At 40.9% G+C, this 12,335-nt stretch overlaps 1 protein-coding gene across 1 annotated transcript; it reads left to right on the top strand.

Moving 5' to 3' along the window:
• The first annotated feature begins 2,543 nt into the window (after positions 1-2,543).
• On the top strand, positions 2,544-8,563 carry LOC123016563 (vomeronasal type-2 receptor 26-like). Its single transcript, XM_044417076.1, has 5 exons — positions 2,544-2,834; positions 4,297-5,097; positions 5,516-5,743; positions 6,384-6,510; positions 7,662-8,563. The coding sequence occupies exons 1-5, from the start codon at positions 2,544-2,546 to the stop codon at positions 8,561-8,563; spliced, it is 2,349 nt and encodes a 782-aa protein (XP_044273011.1).
• Positions 8,564-12,335: the final 3,772 nt, after the last annotated feature.

Genomic DNA, 12,335 nt, shown 5'->3' with positions numbered 1-12,335 from the left:
ACCAGCAACATAAGTAGCTGGTGCATGTGGCACAGGAGAGGGACAAACCTAATTATTACATTCAAGGATACCTTGAACTGCAACCTCCTTTTGGTAATGCTGAAATCTACAGCACTAAGGATGGTAGGGTCAGTTTTGCTTTTTCCCACACCACGGGCAGATGCCTGATAGACCCAGCACTGAAGCTATTGGAGAGCAAGGTCATTCCTCACCTCCTATATGAAGGTGAATTCTGGGAATGGAATTAGTATATTCTATCTAGCCTTCAGATAATCCAAAATCACTTTCTAATCACTTTCTAAGGAGTTGTCCCTTACTCTCCCAAGGGGCAATTCAGCTCCCCTTTTGGGACCTGATAGCTCCCTTCTTTAAGGGTTTGTGCACTCTTAGGCATTCTAAACCATTGAGTAGGAACAGATCCTCTTGGTCTAATTCTTTAGCTCACAAATAATTTAATGTGTTATTATCAAAAATTCCAAACATTCTGTTCTGTTAAATTCCATCATCCATAGACAATCCATTACTGATTATCTTCTAGGGGCTGCTGCTGACCACTCTCAGCTCAGGGATTGGAGCTACTAAGCAGGGCTCTTTAGAGGCCAAAGTCATCCTTTCTTATAAATATTTAAGCATGATCATTTTTAATATTATTTAGTCAATATCTCTGAATACATCATTAGGATGGTTTATACAGCCCTGCATGTTCCAACTAGGCATGCAGCTCTCCTATTAGGCTGATATTCCCAAATCCAGTGGAGCACCACAGCTTTATCTGTGGATCTCTCAAATTGGAGAACCTTCCTCGTTGCATTATCTATTGCTCTTTCTATAAAAAACTGGGAGAAATTTTTTTGACATGTTCCTTATCTACCATAAATGCATGTTGTGATTTTGAGAAAATATCATTTCTGTTTTCAGATCTTGATGCACATTTGTCGTACATTTTCTATTTTCAGCTAAGAGGATAAGAGCAAGGGTGGTTTTGAAGTGGTTGCTTTATTGCACAGGACCGTTCCAAAATTAGTTTTTATCCCTTTTTAACTCTTTCAGTTTTAATTAAATGTCAAAGCAGATTTGAAGCTTTCATTTCTAAAATTGTATCATATGGCTTTCTAAATTTTTAAAGACCTATGGCTTGATTCTATGAACAACCAATTTACCTATCTACCTACCCACCTTGCAATATTGAAATTCAACCTTTCAGCTCCCAACGCCTAACCGTTTTTCTTGAACTGAGTAATATCTTGGTGTGTGCATGATGAACAAGATTAATTTCCATAATATCCTGCACATACAAGATGCCCCCAAATGAAAGCATTAAGAGACTGATGTTTGAATGCAACAAATATATCCCCTGCCCCCAGCAATTCACTAGGGGACATAGAAATTTGAACAGGTAGTGAACTTGCATTTTCATTATCCAAAGGGCAGCAATTAATCCTGATGCTCCATGAAATCCCTCTGCAGTTCAAAATAGTGAAAGGCCACATAAAACAGAAAACTGGGAAGACTGTCATAAATATGCCCAGAAGAAGGGAGAGGTGAAGAAGGGACTAGGAACGAGCAAGGTGCCTTTGCTAAGATGTGAGATATTTTATATCAGCAGACAGAACACAAAACTACCACTAGAGAAGGAATTCCATGTAGCCGTGCTTCAAGGACTGAAGTGCTGTCAAGGAAAAGAGGGAAGTCTGGTATTTGGAAATTGGTGACATTGCGTTGAGAATGCTGCTTTCAGAGGCCTTGCTTTTGGCACTCTTTTCCCAAAGCTTGTGCCTGGCACACATTCTCAGATGCAGCCTCTGGGAGCCACCCTTCCCACTGCAGGCCTATCAGTCAGGTGACATCCTCATTGGTAGCATCACTTTTCATGGTTTAATTGTATCCAGTGCAATAACCTTCTGTGACGAACCCCCACCAGACTCCCTCAAAGATCTCATGTAAGGACTGAATTGCTGTTCTTTTTTATTTCCTCATCATCTGTCATAGCATTGACCATTCTCAGGGCTCTTGCCCAAAAACTGTGGCTGAAGCTGCAGCCTAATATGAATGCCACAGGGAAAAGGATCCATGAATTCCTCCATGCCCCACCCTATCATTTCCCCCTCTACTCACTCATAAATTTATTCCCTCCAATAAAGAATGAATCAGCCTGCTCATGGATGCAAACATGGACACAATATGAGAAGCTGATGCATTAATTTCAAATGCAATTTTCTTGAAAGCCATTATCTAATCCATTCATATTTTCCACACATTTTTCCAATATTTTTGTGTACAATCCATTCTCTCTGATGCAGACATTTTTGTACATGGTCTTTCCACCTGTTTCCATGAATGAAGACCTCTCAGAATGAAAGGAGTTTGCTTCCTATTGTGTAGGTCCATATAGCTTTGTTTTGTCATGTTGATTCTCATTCTGTGACTTGCTCTTGTTCAGTCCACTGCCCAAACTCAAGGCATCTTCTGGCCATGTATGGATAGTGTTGTTTCATAGGTGCTGACTTCCACTCTGTGCCTCAACTGTTGCCTCTCCTTGCAGCATGATTCCCAAGAATTACCAGCATCTTCTGGTCTTGGCATTTGCAGTACAAGAGGTCAATGAGAGCACTCACATACTGCCCAATCAAACTTTGGGCTTCCACATCTATGACAGCTATGACAATGCAAGGAGAACCTGTCAGGCCACCCTGCGACTTTTGTCAGTACAGGAGAGATTGGTCCCCAACTATGCATGTGGCATCTGCTATAATCTAATAGCAGTCATTGGGTCACTGGATTCCGAAGTCTCTCTCAATATGGCCAATACCTTGGATATCTACAAGATTCCACAGGTAGGAATTCTGTCCCTTTCTTGGTGTGAGAGATTGGGATACAGATACACTATCACATTTCCTTGGTAGTTCCCAGCTCCTGTTTGATGAAATGTTCCAGTGTAATGAAGCGGATGAGTTCTTATTCATCTTTCTTTTACTTGTTTTAAATAATGAGAGATTACATGATTCTCTCCTTATGCTCATGTTCCTTCTCAAAACCCATATAGCTACCAACTGCCAGAATTAACACATATATGGAATGACATTTAACATTGGGATAGTGAGAAAAATGTTCTAACCACATTCATTTTTTGATCATTACCGGTAGTCATTATTAATCTATTGTGATTCCTATGGTAAAAAAAATGTGTGACTTTAAAAATTTCTATTCCACTAAATTTTAAACCAGACTTTCAAAAAAAAAATCAGAAATTTTAGTCAAAAATAGTATTTTTTTACAATCTAGGGTTAGTCAACCTTCCATACTTGGGTATAACACATTGAACATTTATTTTTAAAAGTTAAAATTCTGGAAATTATACTGAAATGTAAATAGATAAAACAAAACCTGCACAAATTGAATAATTGCATTCATTTTAAATATTTTTTACCTTTCCTCATAGATGTAGAGTAAAAGTAGGCCATCTGTCAAAGTACATAGACATCTCAACATCTAGATTGCAGTACTCCATGAGGTATACAGAGGTACACGTGGTAAATTTTGACTTTGAGCATTCAACAAAGAAACCAGGAAAGTGTTGATTTGACAAACTGATTTTGCATAGCATAGATGTGAATACCAGTAAAGAACTCAACCTGACACAGTTATAGTGGGCAGAAGATCCACTGGACTGGTTAATTCACATGTTAATATCTGCACAAGTCAAACCATCCAAATTCTTCTGTGTAGGCCTGCACTGAAAAACTCAATTTGCCTATTTGCATTCCTGTCCAGCTGGGAAACTGAGACGCTTTCTACAACTGATTTAATGGGTTTATAAAGTCTTGATTGTAAAGCTATTTCTCAATTTTCATGGTATTTCAATAGATTGTAATTCTTATACATCTTAAGACTGATCTGATGGGAAGATGGGATAGTAGTTTAAATTGCACATTCATGGCTATTTCAACTCTTCTTAAAGAAGGGATGCTGGGAAGAACAAGCATTCTGAACTTGCCTCCATGGAGATGTGTTGCACTACAACTCTCACCAAACAATGACTGGAAACCAGGAGAAATTACCTCAAACACATATTGAGGACTCCTGAATGTGGGAAGCTGGGCATTAGTATGGAAGGCAGAAGCTTCACAAGTCAAACAGTGCTCTTCTCAGAATTGCTAACAGCATGTATGTAGACTCAAGTGAAATTGTTCCAGTCATTAAAGTCATCTTGCTAATATTTCCTCAACCTCTCCTTAGCTCATATATGGTGTGGCTCCAGTCATGAATGATAAGACCCCAGGACTTCCCTTCTAACAGATGGTTCCTCATGAAACTCTGCAGTATGAAGGGATTCTCTCTTTATTGCTGCATTTCAGCTGGACATGGATAGGACTTCTTTGTATGGATAATGACAAGGGAGAAAGGTTCTTGCAAACTGTATTTCCAATGTTTTCCAAAAGAGGTGTCTGTGTTGCCTTCATAGAAAAACTACCCCCACACACCAACATCAATAACATTAATACCGTTTTAGAAAAGGGGGCAGATATGCATGATAAACTCGTGGACAGCAAAGCCAATGTAGTTGTTCTACAGGGAGAATCATATTCCTTTGCACTGTTGAAATGGCTACCATATATATCAGAAGTGGTGAAAAGGACAAGCAAATTAAAAGACAAAGTGTGGATAGCCTCAGCCAACATGGAGATCAATGCATTTGTCTATCAAAGGAACTGGGAGACAGAAATATTCCATGGTACTCTTTCCCTCAGCATTCACTCTAATGATCTTCCAGGATTCCAATCATTCGAGAAGAGAAGAAATCCAAACAGAACAAAGGGAGATGATTTCCTTAGGATCTTTTGGGAACAAGCTTTTGGCTGCCTTTTTCCAACTTCAGTGGACAATGATGTGGAAGAAGTGATTTGCACTGGGAAGGAAAGGCTGGAGAGCCTTCCTGGATCTTTCTTTGAGTTGAGCATGACTGGTCACAGCTACAGCATCTACAATGCGGTCTATGCTGTGGCCCACGCTATGCATGCCATGTCCTCATCTGAAGTCAAACACAGGGCAGTGCTGAAGAATAAAAATCAGAAAATCTGGAGTGAAGCACCATGGAGGGTACTGTTCTCTATGTACTCAAGAGTGAAACACCCATGTCTTTTGCTGTGATAAGAGCCCTTGTATTTTTTGTCTAAGTATACTCCAAATTTCTCTCCCTCTAACATACTCCGATCTCAGTCACATTGTTCTGCTTTCCTCTTCTGTGTGTGTCACTGGGGAGATCCAACTTGTTTACCCACACTTATTTAGTATATTCACATTGTGAATTGGAGTCAGTCACCTATTTCAACATAGCACGCTTTAGAGGGTTCCTGTGTGGAAAAGTATGAAATGGAGGATGGTGTTTTAAGCTGTCCTGAGTTCTTCATGATGGGCAAAATGGGGAAGCTCCAACTTAGTGAATGAGTGACATTTCTTCAGTCACAAACATTACTGCCGAGAATCTTCTAAACTTTTCCCCCCATTTTGATTCTAGCTGCACCAGTTTCTCAGAGGTGTCGCCTTTAATAACAGTGCTGGGAGCAGGGTTTCTTTCAATGAGAAAGGGGAGCTCGTGACTGGATTTGATGTTATTAACTGGAAGTTTTTTGCCAATGAATCTTTTCTCCGTGTGAAAGTTGGAAGGATCGATCCTTGGGCTTCTTTAGGCCCAAAACTCACCATTCATGAGGAGACCATAACATGGCACCACTGGTTTAATCAGGTAGGGACCACAATTCAGTTTCCCTGAACAAGCTCTGATCTTTGGTCCTCCTGGCTTTCATTTCAGTCGAGTTCAACAGTGTCATGCAAAACTCATTTTGGAGAGAAAGAAGCAAGTGAAGAAATAAAAATGAGAGGACTGACATGTACAGAGTCTTCCTGGCCCTTGTTATTCTAAGCTCAAGCCAGCAGGAATTATTATTTAATTACAGTTCATTAATATCAGTTTTTAATTCTGGGAATATCACAGTCAGGAATTTCAATACTAAGTAAATGGCATGAATCGGATTGGGACCTTAGAAAGGTAGACAGGGCAGGCATTCTGCAGTAAGCGAAGTAAGTTGGAGAGGTTGATATATCGTGACCCACCTCCAATATTGTTCCCTCTCCTACTAAACCCATCCAACTATTTTGGATATCTTTAGCATTCCAAGGAGTATAGCTCTGGGAGTAAGTCTACTCTGTCTGCCCACTGTCTCGGTCCTCTTTAGGCTGCACAGATGGTGTCCCTTCTATGGTGGAGCAGTGTTGCTCTGACACATCTGTGAGTTGCACTGCTGCATCTCCACTGGCAGCAAGTAAACTTAGTCCATCAGGTTTCTCTCCATATGTTCAATCTCCTTTTTTAATTCTTGCATTAGGCACAACCTCTTTCTGTATGCACCTGGAGTTGCCGTCCGGCCTCTAGCAAGAAAGTGAAGGTGGGGGAGCCATATTGCTGCTACGATTGCATCCCATGTCCAGCTGGGAAGATCTCCACCCAGGAGGGTAGGAAATATTATTATTATTATTATTATTATTATTATTATTATTATTATTATTATTATAGCATTTCTATGCCGCCCCTTGCCGAAACCTCGGGGCGGCTTACAACATGATAAAATACATTGAAATATGCATTCATTGAATGTAGTTCAGTGGTTCAAATGGGATCAGAGTATTTTGTAAGGGGTGGAGTTGGAGAAGGGAATCAATTCATGTTGATAGCCTTGCATTTCTCATTGGGTCTTGATACAATGAACCATGGTATTCTTCTGGATAAGCTATTTTCATTGGCAATTGCAGGCACAAAACTGCAAGTTCCTGAATTTTGTACGATGCCTCCTCAAGTCTCCGTGTAACACCTGCCCTGCCCCCAGATAAAAGAGAATCTTCTCTATGGCACCACGTTTGTGAAATGAGATGAGAGGATTTCCTGACACAGAGATTGTGCTCCTTCCACCAACGTGTGCAGACGTTGCTTTCCTTAGCTAAGAAATACATAAATACTCACTAGGTGGCTTTGTAGTACACAACAAGCAATGACTGCCTTCATACACACATCCGTATGATTTGTCATCCAAAACAAATCTTGGAGTTCATGGCATAGTAGAAACCACAAACAGCAACACTGGCCTGTTCTATGACTTCTTATTACCGGAATGGCTCACTGTTTTGATTGAATCTGGACAGACAATTTGACAGCGGACAATTGCCACTCAGAACCAGAACATTAGCAGAGAAAACCAGGCCTAAAGATGAGCTGGCCAGGGTTGGGACTAGGGGACTGACTTGGGGGGGGGGGAGTGAGAATCAGCTGGCAGCAAGGATATAGAAGAGGCATCACTGGTCCCCACCTTCCATTCTGGTTTGCAGGAGATGCACCCCAATTGCAGAAAATTTAACTTCCAAGATGAGGGGGAAATTTCTGCATCATGGGAAAGAAAATTGAGCCATCCAAGGTTTGCCCTGCAGGGTGTTGTTCAAACACTGAAACAAAGCCAGATTTCAGTACAGAGCCTTAATCTTGCATTGTTACATTTTTGTGTTCTTATGGCCAGGATTCCAGCTTATACAGAATCTAGGTCATTGAATTTTATGATTTGGATCCCCTGTCTTCTTTGGTAAGCTCAATACGATCTCATTCCCTTCCTTCCCAGACATGAATGATTGCAATCCATGCTCAGATACAGAGTATCCAAGCAAGAATTGGGATTTCTGTCTTCCAAAGAACACAACCTTTTTGTCCTATGATGAAGCTTTGGGGCTCACATTAGTCTTCCTTGCTCTTGTCTTTGCTTTCATCACAGCTCTTGTGCTGGCCGTGTTCGTGAAGAACCACAGGACTCCCATAGTCAAAGCCAACAACCAGAAGCTCACTTACACACTGCTCATCTCCCTCCTGCTCTGCTTCCTTTGTGCATTGCTCTTCATTGGGGAGCCTCAGGCAGTGACCTGCCTCCTCCGACAAACTGCCTTTGCCATCATCTTCTCAGTGGCTGTTTCCTCTGTGCTAGCAAAAACCCTCTTGGTGGTTCTGGCTTTCATGACTACTCAGCCAGGATCCAAGATGAGGAAGTGGTTGGGAAAGGAGACAGCCAGTGTCATTGTTCTTTCCTGCTCCCTCATCCAAGCAGGCATCTGCAGTGTGTGGCTAGGAACTTCACCTCCTTTCCCAGATGCCGACATGTTCTCCATGGCTGAAGAAATAGTACTGGAATGCAATGAGGGCTCAGTGGTGATGTTTTACTGTACATTGGGCTACATGGGCCTTCTTGCAACCATCAGTTTCACGGTGGCCTTCCTGTCCAGGAAGCTGCCTGGCAGTTTCAATGAAGCCAAGTTCATCACCTTCAGCATGCTGGTCTTTTGCAGTGTTTGGCTGTCCTTTGTTCCTTCTTACCTCAGCACCAAGGGGAAATCCATGGTGGCTGTGGAGATCTTCTCCATCTTAGCTTCTAGCACAGGATTGCTGTGTTGCATCTTTATCCCCAAGTGTTACATTATTGTGCTGAGACCTGAGCTGAACAAGAGAGAACAGCTAGTTAGAAGAAAATCTTGAAGAACACATGCCTGTGCACTACTGTCATGTACAGTGTAGAGGGTTATGCTACTTTGGCGGAGTGAATCAAATGTTACCAGAATCGAACCCTAATGAAGGATGCACGTCTTACTGCATATACCCCCAGATTCACTTTTAGCTGCCTTTCATGAAGACCATTAGCAGCTTACCATTATCAATGACTTTCAAATGATTCTGTAGTTGCCTATGCTGAGCAGGAAACAGGTAACCATGCTTCTGGACGAATGCACATGCATCTTTGGACCCCAGGTACTAAGGAAAAGTAATGGATGCTACCCTCGCTGCTCTGTCTGTTTACTCTGATCACATAACTCTCATTTTGATAAGCCTTGTGATACATTGCAATATGTAATATTCAGAACATCTTATCTTCTGTCATATTGTCAGGATCACAGCCAGATTAACCACGCAAGTACTTGCAGGACCAGGATACCCCTGGTGGTTCTTGCTAGGAATAGGTGGGGAGCAATAATGCAGTATGACTGAAAGTACCCAAAGCTGCAGCCCCTTACCAATGCTCTTTGACCCAGGAACATGAGCTGCTCTAGTCGCTACTTCATGCTTGCACTCATAGCTTTGGCTTGTTCCATTCTTGCTAGCCAAACTTCTTCCATACTCACAGCTGCCAAGAGCAACAGTGGAGATGAAGGAATGATTCTGCTTTCCCAGCACATGGGGCTCTATTCTTGCTGACAACCCCGGAAATCATGGGCATTCCTGCCAGGAAGTTGGAGTGGGCTGCTAAGTGCACTGGAGTCTGGAATCCCAAAACCGAGGAATCCAGGGCATTTCCTGCACCTAGCTCGTTCATTGCAATGCTTCGCTCATAAACGGGTGATGATTTCAGAGGGAACAAATATGCTCCCTCCAAATGAATAGAAGGAAATGCTACTAATAGGTTTGGGATAAACCCCAGGCATCTTTCTGGCATTTGCAGATTTCCTGTCCTGTTCAGCCACGTGCTACACAGCAGGTCATGCCAAAAAGAAGTTCCCAAATGGTCACTGAACAAAGTAGAACAAACTTGTTACACAACGCTGGGCAAGCTTTCTAATAACTTGGACTCATTAATGTTACATGCTTGGCAAAGATTTAGGCTTCCTGGGAATTAATCATTCTTTTAAGGAGAAAGAGATGCCTGCACTGCAGATGAATACCTCATGATGTACAGATGAGGATGCTTAGGGCAAGTCCACCCAATCGCCCTGCAAGTGTGTTAGAACACAGCAACCGCAGGAGTTTGGAATCTCCTCTTGTGCATCCACTGCAACCCCAAGGAGTTTAACCTCAAACCTCATGGAACCTTTGGAGACAACTGGAATAAGCTTGATGCGCATGGGCTCTATTACATGTTCTGCAACCTGAACTCCTAGGTGATAGCAAGACCATTGGACTGAGGCAAGGAGCAGTGAGCTGAACTGTGACAGACTACATTCCATTAAAGATGAATTAAACCTATAGCATAAAGTCAAAAGAGGAAAGGAGGAAATCATGAAAGTACAGGCGCTCCCACAATTTCCAGAATGTTTCCAAAAAATCAATGGAAGATCATGGATTGAATAATATGGGTGCACAATATCTGCTTCATACACAGAGATGGTGTAAAAACTCCTGTTTCTTGAATAAAATGAAGGTTCTCTGTACTGGATCTTGGTCTCAGTACTATTGACCACTTCCAAACACTGGAGTAAGCAGGAATGCAGAAGTGTTTTATGTAGCGTTCCTTGATTTCACAGCCTCATTTGAATCAATTTTATTTTTTATTTCATGTGTTTATATGGATGTGTACTGAGTATCCACATGAGACTTCCTTTTCTGCTCCAAGAGCAGCACAGAGACACTTTCATACAAATTATGGTGGGGACATCTGTCCTCCTAACCAACAAAATTTCCATCAGAAGAATGTGAAGCAGGGGTGTATGTTTTCCCCTTGTTATTCAAGTTATATGTAAACAAGGGATTCCAAGATGGCATTGGAACAAGATGGATGTGATTAATGGAGTACGTTTATCATGCCGGTATTACTCGGCAGCGAGTCGTGGGAGACTCATCTAAGCCCTGTTGGGGTGAAGTCAGATTGCCTGGGCACACTTTTGGCTTGATGTAAGATGTCAATCTCATATCTGCTGAGAGCAATTCAGGTACTTCTCAACTGTGTAACACAGGGGGTGGTTTCAGCCCCTTCAAGTTCTCCACATATTTGAAGATTAGCTTAGGATTTTTATTAGCTAGATAAGCATTAGAACTGCTGAGTAAATATTTTTTATTTCTTTCGCAATATTATCCGTGGAAAAGCTGCATTTGTGTATAATTTGGCATTAAGAAATACCCTCCAGATGTTAAGGTTGTGTCTGAGATGAGAGAGTGCTGAGGCTTTTGTCCACGTTGAAGCTGAAGAAAAAGACTTTTTCCTCTAACCTCTCTAAGGGTATAAAATTAGTTTAAATTTTTAAGGTGCAATTACGTGATAGGAGTTCAAAACTTTGACCGATCATTTTGGATATCTGTTTGGACTTCTGTCAAGATCAACTGGACACTCGCCAGGATATTTTTCACATTGTCGGATGCTTTCTTCTTTAATGTGACGACCGTTTGGGTGAGCATTCCTATTTTCCTTTTGCAATACTACTTGTGGAAAAACTATATCTGTTGTTAATTGGCATAAAAAACAAAAAAGAGAGAAAAGGGAGAAAAGAGGAAGGATATAAGAATCTCCATTTCCTCTCCTGCGTTTCTGGGACTTCTGCCAAAGTATTTGGCAACTTGTCAACCTTCTGACTGCTAGTGATCTAGAGAAAAGAAAAGTGGAACTGAACTTGGCTGCCACTTTGTGGCTATTGGAATTATTGCAACAATGGTAGAGCTGAAGAGATATTTTTTTGGAAATACAAGAATCTTTAACAACTTTACAAATATCCCAAGAGGTGATGTTGAGACAACAGGAAATCTTCTCAATTGTACAAAAAAAGCTCTTTGATAAGCTTGATGCTTCTTTTAAGCAGATGGTGATTGATGTAAAATCCGAAACTGAACAGAATATAGAAGAAATGCTACAAGTATATGAAAAATTGGAAAAATTTGTAACTGTGGATAAAAAGAAACAAATTTGGCCACTAAAGGAAGGATTTTTTTTTTTTTTTGAAGGATGGATGGATCCTGAATTAACTAAAATTGATTCTGAGGAAGAAGAAACAGTGAAGGTTGATTTGCAGCAAAAAGCACAGCCATTGGGAATAAATACTGACCTACAACAAATGCTACGATCACTGAAGATAAAGCAAGAAATAGTGAAGATTGAAATACAGACTTTGAAGTGGGTTGATTTTCAACAAATAACACCAAGGGGAGAAAGATGGGCTGGAGATGTAAAGTGTAAAAATATTGATTTTCAACAAACCCTATTAAAACAAAAGTAGTTTGGAAGAGGTGTAAAAAAGAAATCTTAAAAAGGAATGGTATAAATGGGTTGGCATGTTTATTGTGGTATGGAAAGGCTAAGGTATATGATTTTAACTGTGGAAGCTTTCCTACATTTAAATGTGTTGAATTATGAAGAGAATATAAGATAAGATTTAAACTGAACTAAGAAGGAGAAGAATAGGAATGAAGTCCCCCCCCCCCTTTTTTTTCCTCTCCTTTGTGGGTGATATAAGGGAAAATGAGAGAGTCTTTTCTTTTTCTTTCTTTTTTATCTTAAAAATGAATGACCAAAAGCTAAGTTGCATGACTCTTTTGTCTTTGAATTGCTACA

This window comes from Varanus komodoensis, unplaced genomic scaffold (genome assembly GCF_004798865.1).
Source record: "Varanus komodoensis strain SLA01 unplaced genomic scaffold, ASM479886v1 scaffold86, whole genome shotgun sequence".
NCBI classification, from domain to species: domain Eukaryota; kingdom Metazoa; phylum Chordata; class Lepidosauria; order Squamata; family Varanidae; genus Varanus; species Varanus komodoensis.
This window is presented reverse-complemented; position numbering and strand designations above follow the sequence as displayed.